The sequence below is a fragment of the Vigna unguiculata genome, chromosome 4, assembly GCF_004118075.2.
Source record: "Vigna unguiculata cultivar IT97K-499-35 chromosome 4, ASM411807v1, whole genome shotgun sequence".
NCBI lineage: Eukaryota > Viridiplantae > Streptophyta > Magnoliopsida > Fabales > Fabaceae > Vigna > Vigna unguiculata.
In genome coordinates, this window is record NC_040282.1 from 42,478,533 (window position 1) to 42,497,272 (window position 18,740).

General features: G+C 36.8%; 4 protein-coding genes across 5 annotated transcripts; 2 read left to right on the plus strand and 2 right to left on the minus strand.

Moving 5' to 3' along the window:
• Positions 1-1,624: 1,624 nt before the first annotated feature.
• Positions 1,625-8,940, minus strand: LOC114181387 (RAB11-binding protein RELCH homolog). The gene is made up of 19 exons (XM_028067833.1): positions 8,388-8,940; positions 8,149-8,312; positions 7,771-7,878; positions 7,080-7,250; positions 6,431-6,997; positions 5,904-5,978; positions 5,701-5,829; positions 5,558-5,632; positions 5,252-5,461; positions 4,893-5,045; positions 4,578-4,792; positions 4,221-4,338; positions 3,980-4,112; positions 3,710-3,911; positions 3,522-3,627; positions 3,298-3,438; positions 3,084-3,207; positions 2,863-2,982; positions 1,625-2,204 (listed from the first exon to the last, which is right to left on the minus strand). The coding sequence occupies exons 1-19, from the start codon at positions 8,737-8,739 to the stop codon at positions 1,828-1,830; spliced, it is 3,540 nt and encodes a 1,179-aa protein (XP_027923634.1). The 5' UTR covers positions 8,740-8,940; the 3' UTR covers positions 1,625-1,827.
• Positions 8,941-9,100: 160 nt separating this feature from the next.
• LOC114181388 (protein PLASTID MOVEMENT IMPAIRED 2-like) lies at positions 9,101-11,618 on the plus strand. Its single transcript, XM_028067834.1, has 3 exons — positions 9,101-9,276; positions 9,463-9,617; positions 9,837-11,618. The coding sequence occupies exons 2-3, from the start codon at positions 9,474-9,476 to the stop codon at positions 11,487-11,489; spliced, it is 1,797 nt and encodes a 598-aa protein (XP_027923635.1). The 5' UTR covers positions 9,101-9,276; positions 9,463-9,473; the 3' UTR covers positions 11,490-11,618.
• A 116-nt stretch (positions 11,619-11,734) lies between these two features.
• Positions 11,735-12,703, plus strand: LOC114181389 (50S ribosomal protein L10, chloroplastic-like). Its single transcript, XM_028067835.1, has one exon. The coding sequence runs from the start codon at positions 11,812-11,814 to the stop codon at positions 12,520-12,522; it is 711 nt and encodes a 236-aa protein (XP_027923636.1). The 5' UTR covers positions 11,735-11,811; the 3' UTR covers positions 12,523-12,703.
• Positions 12,704-15,073: 2,370 nt separating this feature from the next.
• LOC114180326 lies at positions 15,074-16,853 on the minus strand. 2 transcript variants are annotated; one of them, XM_028066622.1, is made up of 3 exons: positions 16,650-16,853; positions 16,094-16,547; positions 15,075-15,992 (listed from the first exon to the last, which is right to left on the minus strand). In XM_028066622.1, exons 2-3 carry the CDS (start codon positions 16,522-16,524, stop codon positions 15,383-15,385), a joined length of 1,041 nt encoding a protein of 346 aa, XP_027922423.1. In that variant the 5' UTR covers positions 16,525-16,547; positions 16,650-16,853; the 3' UTR covers positions 15,075-15,382. The 2 variants fall into 2 exon arrangements, with proteins under 2 accessions (XP_027922422.1, XP_027922423.1); XM_028066621.1 differs by lacking the exon at positions 16,650-16,853 and having other exon boundaries at positions 15,074-15,992; positions 16,094-16,583.
• Between the last annotated feature and the right edge of the window lie 1,887 nt (positions 16,854-18,740).

The window sequence follows — 18,740 nt, forward strand, 5'->3', positions numbered from 1 at the left end:
TAAATTTGATAATTTTTTTAATTTTATAACATGAGATAATATTTTTAAGTGAATTTTAAATATTAAAAATCAAAAATAAAAAAACTATTTAAAAAATGTCATCAAAATTTAGAAGTTATCGAATCATTTTCCTATTTAATATGTATCATCAATTTCAGTTTTAGTTTAAATGTAGAAAAAAGAGTGTTTGGGAAGTAATGTGTCAAATGAATCTTAATAGAAGAGAAAGGTAAAGTAAATGCACTACTCTTGTAGATGTACAGATATGAATTTAAATTTTTTACTGATTTTTTTTTGTATTTTTTATCTGTTATATTTTTGAAATAACATAGATGGATATTAATTTAATATTTTAAAATATATCAAAAATATTTTAATCCTCAACAAAAAGACAATACTTAAAAAAAAATCCACTAGAAATAGTGTAGTACTATTTTTATAAGTGATTGTTTCTTGTAGGAGAGAATGTGTGTGTAAAAGGAGGAAAATGTTGGTATGACAATTACTGGAATTTAGTGTTTTGTAGACAATTTTTTCACATTATTAATAGAATTCAGAAGTGGTGGTTTCTTCTTGGGCAATGGGATATAATTAGTATGTAAGGAAGTTTATGGAACTAAAAATTTATAGTTAGAACTATTCTAAACTCTAAACTAAGACTTTATACCTATATATATTTTGAACTAAACAAACTCAATGGCTTTTTTTTTTTTATTTCAAAGTTCGTTTGATGTTAAATTTGTAAAATAGGATCCATTTCAAATTTCATATAAAAAAGAGACGTCTTATTTTTTAATTTAAATAACACCTAACAATTATAATTATATAACTTTCTAATTATAGTAAGCAATAAAGTAATATATATATATATATGTATGTATATAAGGATAAAAAAAAGATGAGATATCCACCTAAGCAATCTAAATATTCTTATCAAGAACTGGACAACTTTAAATAATACTAACAAATATGATTTTATTTATCGTACTATATAGGAAGTTAACTAAATATAAAGTACAATTATTAAGCAGTTGGTGTAATTAATTATGGGTTGAATCAATTGTCACATTACGTTGCAAGGTTTTCGTAGGCATTCATCAAAACTTTGTTCCCTCGTGTAAGGAAAATTTAAACAGAAAACCTCTTTCTGGGATAACATTCTTAAACTCTTCACTCACCCATGTTTCAACGTTTCAGGAACGCAATCACATCAACCACAGATTTTTATTTTTATTTTTTATTTTTTATTTTTTTTTGCCATTATCAAACCCCATTTCAAACTTCTACACAATCTACCTATTCACTTTTCAACATTACTTTTACAGATTTCAAACTACGATAAGGAATTCCAACGAACCAAATGAAGAACAACTTTTTTTTTTTTTTTTTTTTTTACTTTCGAAAAGAAAAAACTTCTGAACTTTTCCAACTTTAATCTCAGCATACACTGATTTAATCTTACAAGTTTTACAACTGATTCGTTTATTTTTGTAGGCTTATAACTTGAGCCAAATCTTTCACAAATGTCTTTATAACAAGTATTGCTTTATTAATATTGATTTTAAGAAGATACAAATTAAACAAAAAGGTTTTATATATATCCTATCCTTATGAAATACAAGCATTTTTCAAACCAAATTTGTTTGAAATCTAACCATTCATTTGGTTGGGTGATACATTAAGATGATAGAATGAATGTTAACTAGTGTTACTTTTTAAATAACATATAGTAATTTACAATATATATATCGAACTAAAGAAATAAGAAAAACCAGTTTTTATTGAAATTTGCAACACTGATAGTGAAAAATGTTGTTCTAACAAGTCTTATTGGTTGTGAGAATCGTCCTGGTGTTTTCCTCTGGTCCTAAGTATTTCACTAAAATGTCCAAGCATGATGCGCCTTAATCTGGTGTCCTCGACTTGTGGTTGTGGTGTTGTGACAGTCTTGGGGAACACCACTCTCTCTTCGGTGCTGTCTCTCTTTCCACGCAACCCAGCATCACCAAAGAAATTGCTCACCGATGATGGAAACCCAAGATGAGAAGTCATTGACTTACTTGCACCTCCATAACTTACCCCAGTTCTTTCTTTCATGATAATTTCAAGGGCTTCTTTGTGAGCTGGATCTAGTGCATCCAAGTCTTTTAAAAGGTTCTGTGTTGCTGGAAGGAGATAGTCTCGCACACTACTTGCAGAAAGATCTGTAATACAAACTCAGAATTAAAAATACTTCCTAAATAAGAAAGAAATGTGATAGGATGGGATCCCAAGTGTTAATTATGAGAAAAATGTTATACTCATAATATGCAGCATTCGAGGTTAACTATGTTTTTGTCTATGATCTTGGATGTCATTACTATTTCAAACTTTGATCTTATTAGGTCCTTATACTTAAACAAATACATAGATATTGTCTTTTTCATCCAACAACGTTAACAACTTTTTGATGTGACAAATGACAAATCATTTGTTGGATGCAATCCAGAAGTTCTTGTCAACGTCTTAAAAGGTTAGCATGTTTCGCAGTTTGTCATGCCAAAAAACAATTATTACCGTTGGGCAAGCAGAATTACATCCATGTATTTCTTAAGTACGGAGATCTAACAGGATCAAAGTTTGAGACTATGATGAAAACCAAAATCACATTACGGTTTAGGGAAAAAAAAATGGTAAAAGATGAAAGAAATGTTAGAAGTAAAGTTAGTATTATGTTCTTCAAAACATGGACGCTCTTCTATTGATCGCAGACTTATTTTTCTAACCAAAAGATGTAGGAAAATAATTACAAATCACAAATTTTCATAATCGTGAAATGTTAGAATTGATTACCAAAGACAAGAGTTATGTGGTTGAGCAAACCTGAAGCATCTAGAGCACGAATTGCCTCACAAAATGCATTAGCTCTTTCTCGTCGGCGTGTTAAGTCACTTGAAGCAGTTGTGGGTACGGCTGTAAGTTGAGAAATCTTGGATACAAGATGTACTTCAAGGTTAAGAAACAAACGACACAATTTAAGAACAGAAAATGCAAACAATTTAAGAGCACAATTTAAGGTGCATTTTTCAACATTCCAAGGATATAATCTCTAAGTTGTTCTGTTGTATTTGGTAATGCAACCACCAGCGCACGAATGACGGAAATAGTAACTTCATGGGATCCATCTTCAAGAAAAGCACCCATTTGAACACGTATCTTGTCAACTATCTACAAGATATCAATTTTGATCAGGAGTTTGAAATGTATAGCAGCACCAACTTTTAGCTATAAAACCAACATTATGTACTGAACATATACCATGTCATTTTTAAAGCGTTGAGCCACAACACCAAATGCATCAATGCTGGCACATTTAACATCAAGGTTTTGGTCAGATCCAAGTGTAACTAGGGCAGGCAAAGCATGAGTTGAAGCTAGTTTTGCATCAATGTATGGCACCTAATATTGAAGAACTTTGTGTCAATTTTGGTGTTTATGAGATCTAACTATAAGAAACTGAAAAAGAAAAACAATAAGCTTACAATAGCTTTTAGAAGCTTGGCAACAGTGATTTTCATGTTCACGCTAGAGCTAGCAACCATTTCCCACACTATATTAAATATCATAACATGATTTTCTTCAAATATGCTGCATTATAAGAAAGTTAATGACTCAAATACTCGTACCAATTTTGAAATTATAAAATAAAACAGAGGTGTGCTATACAAACCAAATGAAGCGAATAGCATTAATAATCTCAGGAGTGTGTTTTGTTGGTTGATTCTCTATTGAATTGTCTTCTACAAGCAACTTTTTTGAGTAATCTTCTAGTTGATTACGTCTTCCGGGAGCACTTAAAATACCGGCCAACAGAAGTGGTAGGACACACAATATCGAGAGCTTCTCCACAACAACAGATCTTGGTCTCAAACCTAGAAGTGAACTATCAAAACAAACCATTTACGAAAAAATTTCACAAAAATAGTTGAAGAATCATTACCATTGATCCTTGATTTTATGGTAGTAGGAAAAAATGTCAAATCAGCTTCATCTCCCAGTGCTGTTAAAAATACGGGTAGCATGATGCATGTCACATAGGAATCCCCAAACCTTTGAGAAACAGATAACAAAAACTGCAATTAAATAATTTAGATCAGAAATTACTCAATTACTTATGCTACAAAACATACAAAAAAGTAAAAAAAAAAAAAAAGAAAGAAGAGAAATTATGAATGAGTCACCTTTGAAATTCGACTCCTTAAGTTATCTTCTTTCCATGGAAGCAAGCACACCAGTTGTATCAATTTGGGAAAGCACTCAAGATGCATCCATTCAAATGCATCCCATTCAACATTCCCCCTAGCAAAAGTGGAAACCATTCAAGGTTAAACACCATTTTGGTACTGCATTCAAGAATTGCATAGTTTATGTTTTTTACCAATGAATGACTACAATGCATATTCAACACAATGATGTCTTCCAAACAGGATCTCGTGTATGGAAGGGTGTGACATTAAGACCAAAAGATTAGTTGTGTCAAATTTTTTTACAGGTGTTAGTGTTATTATTTCAAAATGAACATTTTATGTGAAGCTTACCTTGAATACAATTTAAGCAATGTGGTAGAAAACACAACTTCAGTAGATTCTATTGTGGACAAGAAAGGACATGTCGCAATAGCTTTTTCATGCACGAAAGGAATCAATTCCTCTAGCATTCTCAATAGAACATCTATATTCCAACGTTCTCTTTCACCCAATGCATGTAGATGTGACTCTATACACCCTTCAATTACAGAAAGAGGTGGACAATGCTGTAATGCAGATGAGTAAATTCAACTCAGAAATAATTGCCAACAAGGATTAAGTTCTCAGTGACGAGGAACAACTAAATGCAAATGGGAAAACAAAGACCTGAGCAGAACTCAAAATGTGTGAGAATAAAACTCTCAAAACATGGTCTAATTTGTTTCCCCACTTTACAACTGCAATAACCAATTCCTTCAGAGTAGTTTCGGCCACCACTCCTGATCGATCACATATCAATTGGAACATCAACTCCTCCACCTAACAACAAATAAAACAAAGCATGAGACCAAATCTTTATCTCTATTCTTTTTATTTAAGTTGTCACATTATGTATGATAAGGATAAAAGGCTCCATTTCCTATACAGTCCCGTCAACCTGTTGCAGAGCTTACATTGCAGTCAATTCTTTATAAAGTCAGAAATCTTCTCCATGATTGCCTCGAAGCATATATAGTGAGGCTGACCTTGAAATATTTATCCAAGCTTTGAAAAAGTGGAAGCAACATAGCCAAATTATGAGCTGCAGCCTCTCGAACAATAATGGCAGCATCTTCTATTAGTTGTTGCACAATAGATAAAATAAGGGAATCCCGAATCTCAGGCCGCACAAACTCTGCAAGCTCGCCACATGATTGAGCAACAAGCAGTCTACGTTCCTCGTACGTGTGATTTATCTAAAACCCATAATAGAAAAGAAAAAAAAAAAACTAAAAACCTAGTTTCTAGGTTAGAATGACAAATGAAGGTGAAAAATTATGGCTACAACATACTTGTTCCCAACACTGAGGAAGCAATTCTGTTTCTGTTCTCATCTCTCCAACATTCTTTGCAAGGCTGACACATGCCTGAAATTTTGAAAGTTGCATTCAACCAAAATCTTTAAACTGACATAAGCAAACCAAATATAACGTACATCCATTATTATTCGTCTTTGTTGTTCATCAGGGCGCTTGATTAAGTTGAATAATGTATGGGTCAAAGAATCCCGAGTCCTGCTATCTGGGTGGTGCTCAATTGCACACATTATTAAGGGAAGAAGTTCCTGCAACCAAACAACACTAATGCAACACATGTTGAAGATTGTGTAAGTGTAAATAAAGAAAAGTGAGTAGCCACCTCACGATGATTGATCAATACATAAGGAACAATTTTAGGCAAAGCATCTGCAAGTATTTGAATGGTTCTTAATCCCTGTCAAAGAAAAAACATTTGTAAGAAACTAAACAAAGAAAAAACACTTTCAATTTGAAATCTCATGAGCTTGACTTTCTTATATTCCTTTTGTTGGGAAGTGGGATTTTCACTTTATGTTTACTCAAGCACTTTGTCATTGGGAACATAGACTGTGATACTACTAATTTATTATTTTTAAGACCAAGACCATGCCGTGACAAAAACAAATCTTGACCTTTTAGTTTGACTAAAGTGAGAGATACATATTAATTTTTATCCACCACCAAATTGACACTGAACAAGTTTAACCATATCATTTAGAAGAATTTGACTTTTATCAGAGCCATACTCTGGTAAGAATGCTGCAAAAATAATCATGATTGAGTAAAAAAAATTGAAGCTAGAGAACTATAGCCCAAAATGTAATAATGTTCATAATATTCTAAAGAACAAAGGTGTAATGGACTTGCCATCTTCGCCATCTTCTCAGATATTGCTTCATCATTTGCATTATCTGTTTTTGCATTTATCTTGTTATCCCCTTCTTGCTTGCTTGCATTTTGTCCAGGGACATTTTCAAAAGCATTATTTGCATTTGCAGGATTGAATAATGCATATGGTTCATCTTCGTGTTTATCGGTATATTTGCTCATAGTTCGAGAAGTTGTTGATTGAGCATCGTCATTGCGTATGATATCGAGTGCTGCATCACTAGTGTAAGAAATTGCACCTTGGTCCTCATGAATCTCTATTTCTTTGTCTTCTATATGTAAAGTTTCATTTTCATAGCCAACAAATTTTCCATGTTCAGGAATTCCTCTGTTTTGTTCCTTTAACCATTCAACTTCCATTTGCAATTTGTTAATTTCTTCCTTATAATTATCTGAAGACGCAAGTTGAGAGTTGTCAACATCACCAACAACCACACGATTTCCTGAACCAGATCGTTCGATATTCATTTTCAGCTTACTGATCTCAATTCTGCTAGCATGAAGATCTTTTCTTTGATTCTCCAAGGACTGCTTTAAAACTTGCGCCTAAAAGTTAATATTAGTTTTCACGATATAAAAACGAACGAGTATTGTTGGACAATATATCATACAAGTAAGCAAAAACTACCATGTTCTCTTTGTCTTTAAGATCTTTGCGTAATGCCTCCAAGGATTTTGATAATGCTGTAATTTGACCATATGCCATATCTTTATCCTTCAACAAGCTTTCATTTTCTTGTTTCAACCTCTCATTTGCTTTCAACAGTGGGTTACTTTCTTGACCTTGGATAATTTTACCCTGGATATTTACATATGTAAGATTTAACATAAGACCATGAAAAATATCCTATTTTGTATCATATTTTAAGAACCATAAATATTACTATTTTATTTCAAAATTTTATTTATATTCACTTTTATTAATTAAATATAATATTTTATTGTTAGAAAGGTTGCAAAGTAGAGGTAAAAGAAAAAGAAAAAAGTGGGTGTCTGTCAAATGATAATTTTCCTTTTAACATAAACAAGAATATGAGTTTTGTAAGCAATATTATAGGAAGCATTCAATTTTCACATTTATCATCATTTTCTAAGATCCATTCAAAACTAGTTGAAGTTAATAAATTCTTTAAGAATATAAAGAAGTTTCCTTTATTAAAAACAAATGAAACTTTTAAAGTGAAAAGTAATGGTAAGATTAAGAAGCTAAGTGAATCCATAACAACAAACCAAATAATAAACAACTGGTTGAGCCATTAATCTACAGTTTAGATAGTATTTGATAAGAAACTTGCCTACACCATGAGTTAAATAATCACCTCAGCAACCACTGAAGATGATGAAACATAATGGTAATAATAGTGACGCAAGGCGTGCGGTACTGATGCATATGTGTTACTCCCATTGTCCAGGTTCTGGTCTGTAACCTGCAGGAGTCGTCAGAGTTTAACCTAATTGTCTTGCATTGCAAATTAAACATCTTTACACTTTAATTAAATAATATCACACTGATTTGGTTTTGTCATGCAAGAATTTCTCCCACTAATCTCATGTAAGCCTAAACTTGTTCTTGAAGTTCTTCAATTCTTAGTAAACAGTTTGGAAAAAAATGTTCACGAACATTATGAATGAAAAATTGGTTGAAGTGATAAAATGATGAGAAAGTGAAGAATGAAGAGAGTTGGTGAGAGTGGAACCTCTTCATAGAATGTCATTGCAGTGAGACGGTAGCCGGCAAAAAGCAAATATTCCTTGACAGCACAGTTAAGATCTCGACGCTCGGTGTCGGTGAGCGGTCCCATGTCGTTTCCCTTGGGTTCGTGATTCTGTGCCTCCCAAGCATCTCCGTTGGACTGGGGAGCTGCGGGGAGAAACGGAAGAGAGAGTGAGTGAGAGAGATTGGAGAAAGAGGAAAATGCAGAGTGCGAGGGAGAACCGTAGAGCTGATTGAGGCGTTGGGTGTGGGAGTGCAATTGAGATTTGAGTTTGGCGATGTCTTCGTTGGCGAGACGGAGTTCGTAATCGGTGATGGCGAGCTTTTGTTCGGACTCGTTTTTGAGGTGGAGGAGGGTTTGGGGATCGGCGGCGGGGAGGGAGTTGACGCGGGAGATTTGGTTGGGAGGGAAGCGGGAGGAGTCGGCGAAGTAGTGCTGGAGACGAATCGCCTGGTCTTGGCGGCCATCGTCGAGGAGCTCGTGGAGGAGCTCGAAGGCGGTGAGGAGGTAGTTCTCTTCCAGGAGAAAGTTCACGACGCAGTTGCACAGCGACGAACGCTCCACCTCCATCATTATTCTCTCACACCCTTTCTCTCCATTCCCACACTTCTATTTCTTTTAACTGGATTTCCACGCTTTTCGCTTCTTCTTCTTCTCCTTCTCTCTCACACCATCCATGCAAAAATTTTCTATTTTTGATTTTCATGCAAATCCCCACCATCCAAAAAGCTTCGATCTTTTTCGCAATTCTTTCAAATATTGTGCTTTATCGTAAAATAAAAGAGAGAGAAAAAAAAAAAAAAAACAGTGGCTGACATGATTTCCGTCTCTGCAATATGAAACGAAGCAGACAAAGAATGAAAGTGATATTTTAATTGTTTGGTCTAATGGAATAAAATAAATCTGAGAACAACTTAACAATATATTTTGATGAAGAGATGGAAAAATCTGAAAGGAATAACAGTGGTACTGTCCAATAGCAACCAGTCATGTGGACCTTCATCTTCTTTTTGTACGTTCTCAACCCTTTGAGTCTCAGCCACAAAACTTCTCTCTCTTAACATGTTTCGTTTCTGAGCTAACAATTCTCAAACAACACACTCGTTTCAGGTAAGGCATTTCTTGTGTATCAATCACTGCTTATTTTGTGGTTGGGCTAGCAAGCTCTGAGTTCTGCTACGTATATTTTGTGTTACCCTTTTGCAACAAGCTATTTTTATGGGAAAAAAACTTCATTTCGATGTGAGTACACCATAGCAAAAAAGCTGATAAATTTTTTGTTGTGGTTCCAAACAGGAATAGGATATATGAATATGGATGGCTCGGCCTCAAAGCACTCAAAGCCTGGTGGTAACTCAACGAGAGTTGGTTTGGTTAAAACTGCTGCTAACATGTATGGTAACAGGATTGCAGATGTTAATGGTCCTTTGCTCAGAGAAGAATTCTCCACGGTATGTGCTCATTACTTTTCATCTACCTGCAGTTACCAAACCAACACTCAAGAACAGAAACTATAACCTTAACATAATCTGTGAGGCCTTTTGCATATAGGTTACAGTTCGGTTAGAGAGTAAATTTTTTTGTGAGATACTATTTACTATCATGAAAGAAAATCTATGTATCCTTTTAGAGCATTCGATAACAGCATTGTTTTATCAAATATTTATCAGAAGAGCTCTTCAAAAGCAAAAGAACTCCACAGAACGAGAAGGGATATTGTCCTGTACAAAGAGAGCAAACAGGCTGCAGAATCTGCAAAAGCTGAAGCAGAAACCGAGCTTTCTAATGCTAAAAGGACGGTGAAAGATCTTTTCTCTATGATCGGGGAATCTAGCTACAGGGCAAAAGCCCAGATGAGAGAAATGGCATCATCACTAAAGAAGTATAGGAAGCCAAGCAAGAACGATGGTGATAATGAGCATTCACGAGTGATGAGGGAATTGGAACATGCTAAACGGGAATTGTTTCAACTCAAGCTGGACGCGGCTTCTGTTGTGGAAGAGAAACTTCGAGCAGAGAAGGAAATAGAAGCATCGAGATCCAACGTGCTGTCATGGTCAAGAGTTGCACAAAAGCTGATGAAGGAGATTGAAGCAGCCAATGAAGAACAGGTGGTGGTTGAATTGGCCCGGATGGACGCTTTGAAAGAACTGAGAGACATGGAAGCTCTGGAGAATGCAAGGAACAAGTTGAAAGAGGCCATCAAGGAAATAGAGGAGTCAGAAGAGCTTGAAAAGAAATTGGCCAGGGCAATGTCTGAAATTGATATCTTGAAGAATGAACTGAAGTTGGTGAATAAAAGGGTTGAAAGAGGTGAGAGCATGGAGCAGACGAAAGACGAAACAGGAGGAGATGTTGGTGTGTTGGAGACTATAAAAGAAGAAATAGAGGCTGCAAAGAAAGATTTAGCTTCGATAAGAGGTCAGGGTTTTAAATTTATGGCCTCCATGGATGTTACAAGAAATGAGCTGAAGGAAGTGAATGCCGAAGCGGTTCATTTGAAGAACACGGAATCAAAAAAAGGTACAAAAGTGAGAAACATCAGTTACAAGCTTTTGAGAGCAAAATCTAAGCTAGAGACAGTGACTGCTGCTGAGGAAAAGGCCAAGTCAGTAGTCATGAACCTGTCACAAACCCTCGATGAGCTCAGGTCCGAAACAGAAGCAGCAAAGAAGGAAAAAGAGGTTATAAAAGAAGAGGTTACAGCCACTAAAGAAGAGATAAAAAAGGCTACGTTGGAGATAAACGAGGGTGAGGAAAGGTTGCAGGGTGCCATGCAGGAGCTTGAAAGAGTGAAATCATCAGAAGCTTTGGTCTTAGAGAAGCTGAAGATTCTCACGGAGAACGCCATGAGAGAGAGAAGCTTAACAAATCCTGGTAGTACCTTGATTGTGATCTCAAAGTTTGAATACGATTATTTGAGCAACCATGCAGCGGAGGCAAAACAAATTGCTGACAAGAAAGTTGAAGCGGCGAAGGCGTGGGTTGAAGCTGTGAAGGCCAATGAGAAGGAGATAGTGATGAAAACAAAGATGGCAGAGAGAAAACTGGAAGAGAAGATGGCTCCAAAGAGAGTTATTAACAATGAAGAGTCTGAGAATTGGTCGAAAAAGAGAGAGAAGTATCCATCAAGAGAGTTGCAGCGTGCCATGTCAAGAAAGAGCAAGAAATCTGAAGGAAGCTCCACACCTTCCAGGGTTCATAAGTTTCAGAAGGGAACTTCACCAGTAACTCGTCCTTTGAGTCCTTTCATTGTTAAGAAGAAGAAGAAGGTGATACCAAATTGGACCAAGATTTTTAGAGGGAAGAAAGAAAAACACTAGCACACTTATATAACACTGTATTTCGACAAACTCATGTAATAATAACTGTATAAAAGAACAACCTTTGTATCAGTGAATCTAATTTTCTGTTAATCTAGCTTATTCTCGTTAAATTTTAAAGTTGGCATTTTTTTTTCGTTATTTTGAAGAAACAAAGAACAAAAAGAAAACATAGCCACGTGTCAAACGATGATTGGTGAAGAGCGTTGGGTGGGGGTGCCCCGAAATAAAAACTCAAGAGGTGTAAAAAGTGATAAGATAAGGCAAACGAACCAGAGTGAGAGAGTGAGAAGCATTTTGCTCTGTTTCCCCAATTCCCACCATGGAATCGACGGCCACTGCTGCGATGACCTTCGCCGTTCCCTCCACCAAGGCCCAGGCCCATGCCCGCTACCGAGTTCTGGCACGGCCCACCAACCCGTTCACCGTGCCCGCCGGCGGGCTGGCCCAGCGGCCGCCCGCGCGGCACCTCTGTATCCGGGCGGCGATTCCCCGCACGAAGAAAGAGGAAACTGTGGAGACGGTGCGGGAGCAGTTGGAAAACTGCTACCTTCTGGCGGGCATAAACTACAAGGGGTTCACCGTGAAGCAGTTCCAGGAGCTTCGGAAGACGTTCCCGGAGAGCACGAAGCTGATCGTGGCGAAGAACACGCTGGTGTACAAGGCCGTGGAGGGAACCCCCTGGGAGACGCTGAAACCCTGCATGAAGGGCATGAATGTGTGGCTCTTCGTTCACTCCGAGGAGATCCCCGCCGCACTCAAGCCCTACCGGGACTTCCAGAGGGAGAAGAAGCTCGAGGACAACGACTTCACCGGCGCCGTTTTCGAGGGCAAGTTTTACGGCCCCGACGAGTTTAAGAAGCTCGAGACTTTGCCCACGCGCGCCGAGATTTATGCCACTCTTTTGGGGGCTCTCAAGGGCCCTTCTTCCGCTCTCGTTTCCACCCTTCAGGCTCCTTCTAGAGAACTTCTGTTGGTCCTCAAGGCTCATATCAAGAACCTTGAAGAGCAGCAACAAGGTCTTCCGCAGTAGATATTGAAAACGTGTATGTGTATGCCTTTTGTTCGTCTCATTCACTTGTTTTCTTCTGTTGTTCAATTATTTACGCCTCTGTAGATTATGTGTTCTTTTGTTTGCTGATGGAAAAAAGGAAATTGAGAATGCTGCATAGGGAATTCAAGCCCTTCTTTTTCAATCTTGCAAATTTTCACTATTTACTGTTTTTTTTTTTTTCTCTCACCCTTGTTCGTTGGAGTGCTGGGATTTTTTTGTTATGATTCTTTAGTTTGTACCTATTGTAGTTTATAACAATGCCATGGAAACTCTGTCTTGGGAGTATTTCTGCCTCATACCTGCATGGAAAAACCAGTTCAAATGCAGAAACTCACACTACTTACCTTCAAATGTTGGGATTTCACTAGGATTTCTGCTCCTGCTTTCAATAAATGTTTACATGTCCAGCTGTTTATTTTCTACCACACTCTTGCTATTTTCTTCTTCCTCTTAACAATTGATGACAATTCAAAGAACTTTCCTGTTCCTAAGCTTTGGGAGAATCCCAAGATGGCATTGATTGTCTCTTTGGTCTGAGGCATTGATTGTCTTGGCATTGTAAAAAATCTCATGTTTTGTCATGTTGATGGTCTTTTTCGAGTCCTTTTCTTACATCCTTCACTCGGTTGCTTTCAATGCCATTTGCTCTGAAAAAACATGAACCTGTCATCTGCAAACAATAAGTGGGTTATGCTGTGTAGATCCCCAATAAGTGCAGAAAAGAAAAGCATTCACAACCTAGGATGAAAGGATAAGGGGAGAGAGGATCCCCTTACCTATCCATTCTCCATTAATCTGTATAGAAAACCCTACAGAATGCAATGATCCACTTTTAACAAAACCCCAACTTCTGCATAATAGTTTTAATATATCCCCATTCCACCAAAAACATCGCAAAGAGAGTCTTTCATAGAGGAGGGCTTCTCTGTGTTGGGTATGAAGACAAAGTTAGTTTCATTCAACTAACTGGGTAGGGCACCTTCTTCTGAGAAACTTTTATAGAAAGCCATGTTTAGCCCATCCGGGCCAGGGTATCAGAATGCATTTGAAAGAGAACTTTCTTAAACCCCTTCACCTTAAAAGGCCTGGTTAAAAGCTAACATTATCTGCTGCATTGATTCTATTACTAACATTTCGCAGCACCTCTTCACAATCACCACCACTACTACAGACCTGAACCAGTCACCAAAATAATTCTTGCAATTTGGCACACTTTCGTCTTCCAGCTTGTGCAGTTTCTTGTACTTCTTTTTGGCTGAGGCAATGGACTTTTGCTCTGTCTCTCAGCTTCAGTCCCCACTCCTTGTGTACTGTTTTAACCTATGTTCATATATTTTCTCTCTGTATAGTTCCTTTTGGGATTTAAAAATGTCAATCTCAGTCCTGAATATGATTATCCTAGAAGTCTGCCAATTAATTATTTTTGTTATACTAATTGGTTAAAAGGGACTATTTTGTTTAAGAACATTAAGATCCATGAAGTTATCTAATCAATGTAGGGAAACAAGCATCGATTATAAATTAGTTCACCAGAGAACAATCCTTATAAAATAAATGAATAATGATAGAGATACATTTTTGTTTTATATACATCTATTACATGTTCGTTTTTTCAATGTATTACTTCTATCACATCATATAATCTATTATTTTTGTTCTCCTTCTAAGTGTTCATAAACTTTTTTGATGTACATGAAATTATTTTCTAAAATAAATAGTCACGCATCTTAATGAGAACAATTCTCCATTCATTATTATAAATAGTAAACAAAAATTGTAAGCTCACACAAAAATAAGCTAAAACTAATTTAAAAGTATAAATATTAAGAATTAAGAATTAGACTTTAAATTTAATTCCAGCACCATATTCGAGCATTCAATTTACATGAGCATATACGTCTAGAAACTACACTATATTAATTTGGAGAGTGTATTAACATGATGCTAATAGAGAAGTAGAAGCACACTTGATCTTTCTTTTTTTATAATCCTCCTCTCTCACGGAAACCTTCACAAGTGGTCTGAAAAATAAACAACAAAATTTCCGACGCTGTCAAAGTCACCGGAAACTCCAACCCGTGAAGCCAAGAGAGAAAACTAAACTTCCTAAGTATTAATTCAGAAGAAAGAGAAACCACGAAAATGCAACACCAAAAGAACCGGTTTTCTGAATTTTGTGTGTTGCAAAGAGAAAATTCTAAAGTGAAATTTCAACTGTGGAAACCAAAACAAGTTTAGAAATTATATATAAGATTGTTTTAAACAATATTAGATACATTTTATTTATTTGTTTATTGCTTATTAACTTGCAAAATTTAATGTATTAAAATTACTGTAATTATATTCATTGTACAGCCATTAAAGTGACATGCCAAAGAAAAGAAAGTCATTAAAATTCAAAGAATATTATATTTACTGTAATTATATTCAATCTAGTGAGAATTTATTTTGTTTAATTTTGGTATCACACATTTTTTTGTAATGTTTATTAAAATACAAGGAATGGGTATCTTTTATAAAACTCAAAATGTTCTTTAGTTTTTTATGTTGATCCCATCCAAAACATATCAGGATTGACATTTGAAATCGTAGAAGGTTTACACGCCAGAGGATTGAGTTACTTCTCCGAAAAAGAAAAAAAAATCAAAGCAGATATGAAAGAAGTATTCTCATCAGTAGTGATAGGAAAATATTCAAAATATTATACACACTAAGATGGTAAAGAGAGGCAAAAACATACCAATATACCACTATGAAAAAAAAAGAAAAAAGAAACATGATGGACCATTGTACAAAAATTGTGTTCCAGACAATAAAAATCACTGTGGCTGTGATGTTTCTATCTGCTGCGGCTATCCACATGCAACTGAGAAAGAGCTTCAGACAACAACTCCGCCGTGTCTTTTCTCAAGGTTTGGTGTTTAGAAGGCAATGCCGGAGGTGGGGGCTGAGATTTGTATATCTGATCACGAGCAAGGTTGTTGTGAAGTTCATTCCCACTCTCGGGAGATTCCACGGAAGTAATAGATATATTCTGAGATTGAGGTTGATGATGATGAACGAGTGGTGCAGTTTGTGTGTGTGTTAAGTAGTTGTGAGAGTTAGAGGTATAGTTATGTGGTACATGGAAACCTAAAGATGAAACATTTAGATTCATTGATGGTTGAGTGGAGGCTGTCATAGGCAGAGTAACAGGTACGAGGTATACGGGGCAAACAGGATTGGTTTGATAAAGCAGATGCGTGGAAGGACGAGGTTGCTGGTAAATATGGTGAAGAGGTAAATTGCGTGTAGCAGATTGCAGCAGTGGATTAAAGCGTGGAAATGAAGAATACAGTGCATTCACATTTGCATTATTGGAAACAAAGGGGATTTGAGTTTCAACTTGAACAGGGTCCTGATAACATATATTGTGCCGCTGCGAAATGATGCTGGAAACAGTACTATCACTGAAACAAAATGCAACCAGAATGTATTAGTAAAATCTTGAGAAAGAAAGAAAAAAAAACGTGACTTGGTGAAGAAGTTAGGGGAAGGAAGGAAGGAATACCTTGGAAGAGAAGAGGGGTGGTGATGGAGGGGAGGGGTGACGGAGGAAGAGGTGGCGTCGAGAGGGAAGGAGTGGTGCATGATGGAGGAGCACTTGAGGGCGTCCAAGAACCATGACTCACTTTTGGGGTGGCGGAAAGCGGGGAAGACGAAGAGTCTGATGCGGGAGGAGGAGCGGTGGTGCTCGTCGACGAGGATGTGGAGGTCTTCGTCGGAGGCGAGGGTGATGAGGGAGTCGAGGTGGAGGTGGGGGAGCTGGTACTTGAGAGTGAAGGGGTATTTGAGAGAGAGGAGGGTGGAGAGATGGGTGCGGAAGGAGGAGAGCGTGGCGAGGGTGCGGCGGTGGATGGAGAGGATGCGGGTTTCGCCGCCGGCGTAGAAGAGGGAGTTGGTGCCGGGACGGGGGAGTATGTGGCCGCCGTAGCTGCACATGAGACGGAGCTTGGCGGTGGATTCTGCAGAGTCCATCGGGTTGGGTCGGTTAACGCACAAGAGAAACTTTCATTCTACTTTCTTCTTTTTTTTTTTTTTCAAAAATATTGACTACTTTTATTTACCTTAATAGTTAAGAATTAAAGTAGAAAGTTGAATACGTAGAAAAGAAGTATTGGAAAGGTTCTAGACGCTGCACTGCTATTTATTTCTTAGTCAAACGCTTCTCTCACCATCTTCATAATCTCACCAAGTAAATCTCCTTTCAATCGGAAACCATGAATCACCACCATCACCGATCTCATGCTCCTCCTGGGCCTCCGGGGCCACCAGGTCCACTGCGAGGACCGCCAGGGCCACCGCCACCTCCGATCCACCACCACTCACCGCCTCCGCCCGATCATTTTGCTCCTCCACCACCACCACCACCGCATCATCATGCTCCACCGGATCCATTTCATCCTCCACCGCCACCCCTGCATAACCATCCTCCCGGACCTCCCGGCGGATCTTATGGGCCTTCTGGCCTCCATGGACCTCCCGGGCCTCCTGGACCTCCTGGCCCTCGTGCGCATCCCGGTCCTCATGGGCCTCCCGGGCCTCCTGGCCCTCATGGACATCCCGGGCCTCCACCTCCACGCGGGCCTTACTTTTGAGGAGTACGTAGAAGGTCCACTTGCCTGTATCTTATGGTGTTTCTATTATTATAAATGTGCCAAAATAATGTCAATAATTTATGGTGGAGTTGTCTTTGTTTGGTGTGGTTTCTCTCATTTCTATAATACTCCCATCATTATGTATTCTATGTTCTATTTTTAATTCATACTTTTTATTCTAGATACCTTTGCGATTTTGTGTTTTTCTATCCTTTAATAAATATGTATCCGTAAGCTAAAATAATATTTTGGAACAGTTTATGAGAAACTTTTAAATTATTTAATAATTTATGTGTTCAAATTTATTTATTTTTATATTCTGATAAATACTTAATTAAACCACATATCAACCACACGAAATATAACTAAAAATAAAATAACTTTTTAAAAAGACTGGACCAGTACGGTGCCCACGAGTCCACTCACGAGCCCCACGACTCTGTTCGTACGAGGACACTTATTATATTATAAATTCCTTCCTAGCATGTTCCCACAAAAACTTATTTTCTATTTATCAAAAAAATATATATAATTTTACCCTTTTATCAAATATTGAACTCGTATTTTTTATTTCTAAATCAAAATAAATAAAATAATTAAAAGAAGAAAAAATGTGAGACTTCCAATTTGTGAGATTTGCTGGAAATGGGCAGCCTTTCAAAATAATACAAAATCAGTATATAAGATCTTACAAAATAATATAAAATAGTGTATATAAGATAAAGTTTGTACTTTTATATACTAAAATTGGTATATTAATAATTTAGTTTAATATTATAAATTATTACATTAATTACTTAATAGTGAATTTTACTTAACTATTGCATTGTATTCAAATTCCAATGCCTATTTTCATGAATCAACTGCAATGCAATAACAACAAAAGAAGGAATGGTAAAATTGATTTTGGAGAAAAGTCTCAGCCATGGGTGATTTGATATTTGTCACCAAGAACTTGCAAGTGATTGAGAAATCCAATGGTGGCCTTTCACTTACATTAATAATTAACTAGTGCTTCCAAGAACCTCTTTCCATTCAAAAATGGACCTTACCCCAATCACATTTCCTTGATTTGATTTTACAACTATTCCCGAACTTTCTTCTCTTTTTTAACATATTACGAACGAGTTCTGAATTTTTATTAATTTTTTTGAATGTTGTCATCTGTTGAACATTAAAAGTATATTTAAAATTAGTAATAATCAATGTATTATAGATAGATAGTAGAGGAAGAAAACAGAAAAATTCGATATAGAATCCAAATTCTACCGTGAACACCAGAGAAAAGATGAAAATGATGCATGAGACGTGTGGAGTGATAGGAATCCAAGTGTGAGTCTAAGTCCCACGTTGACCAGAAATGAGAAAGTAGAGCACTATATAAAGATAAAGACCCATAAACTCATTGCTTTAAGGTTTTGGGTTGAGAGTGGTGTCAATGTCTTATGTGGTTAGGCTCAGGTCTTATTGATGTTGTATCTCCCCAGTGATACCCCTCCTTATAAACCTAACAAGTGGTATTAGAGCCGATGGTTAAAACTGACTCAGACGAGTGCAGTA

Coding starts and splice junctions, on each gene's coding strand:
- LOC114181387 (XM_028067833.1), bottom strand. CDS start 8,739: ATGATGGAGGTGGAGCGTTCGTCGCTGTGCAACTGCGTCGTGAACTTT. Junction 5,046..5,251: donor GCTTGGATAAATATTTCAAG/GTCAGCCTCACT, acceptor ATTTGTTGTTAG/GTGGAGGAGTTGATGTTCCA. Junction 4,339..4,577: donor TTGCTTAAATTGTATTCAAG/GTAAGCTTCACA, acceptor CACTTTTGCTAG/GGGGAATGTTGAATGGGATG.
- LOC114181388 (XM_028067834.1), top strand. CDS start 9,474: ATGAATATGGATGGCTCGGCCTCAAAGCACTCAAAGCCTGGTGGTAAC. Junction 9,618..9,836: donor TCAGAGAAGAATTCTCCACG/GTATGTGCTCAT, acceptor AATATTTATCAG/AAGAGCTCTTCAAAAGCAAA.
- LOC114181389 (XM_028067835.1), top strand. CDS start 11,812: ATGGAATCGACGGCCACTGCTGCGATGACCTTCGCCGTTCCCTCCACC.
- LOC114180326 (XM_028066621.1), bottom strand. CDS start 16,560: ATGGACTCTGCAGAATCCACCGCCAAGCTCCGTCTCATGTGCAGCTAC. Junction 15,993..16,093: donor CACCCCTCTTCTCTTCCAAG/GTATTCCTTCCT, acceptor ATTTTGTTTCAG/TGATAGTACTGTTTCCAGCA.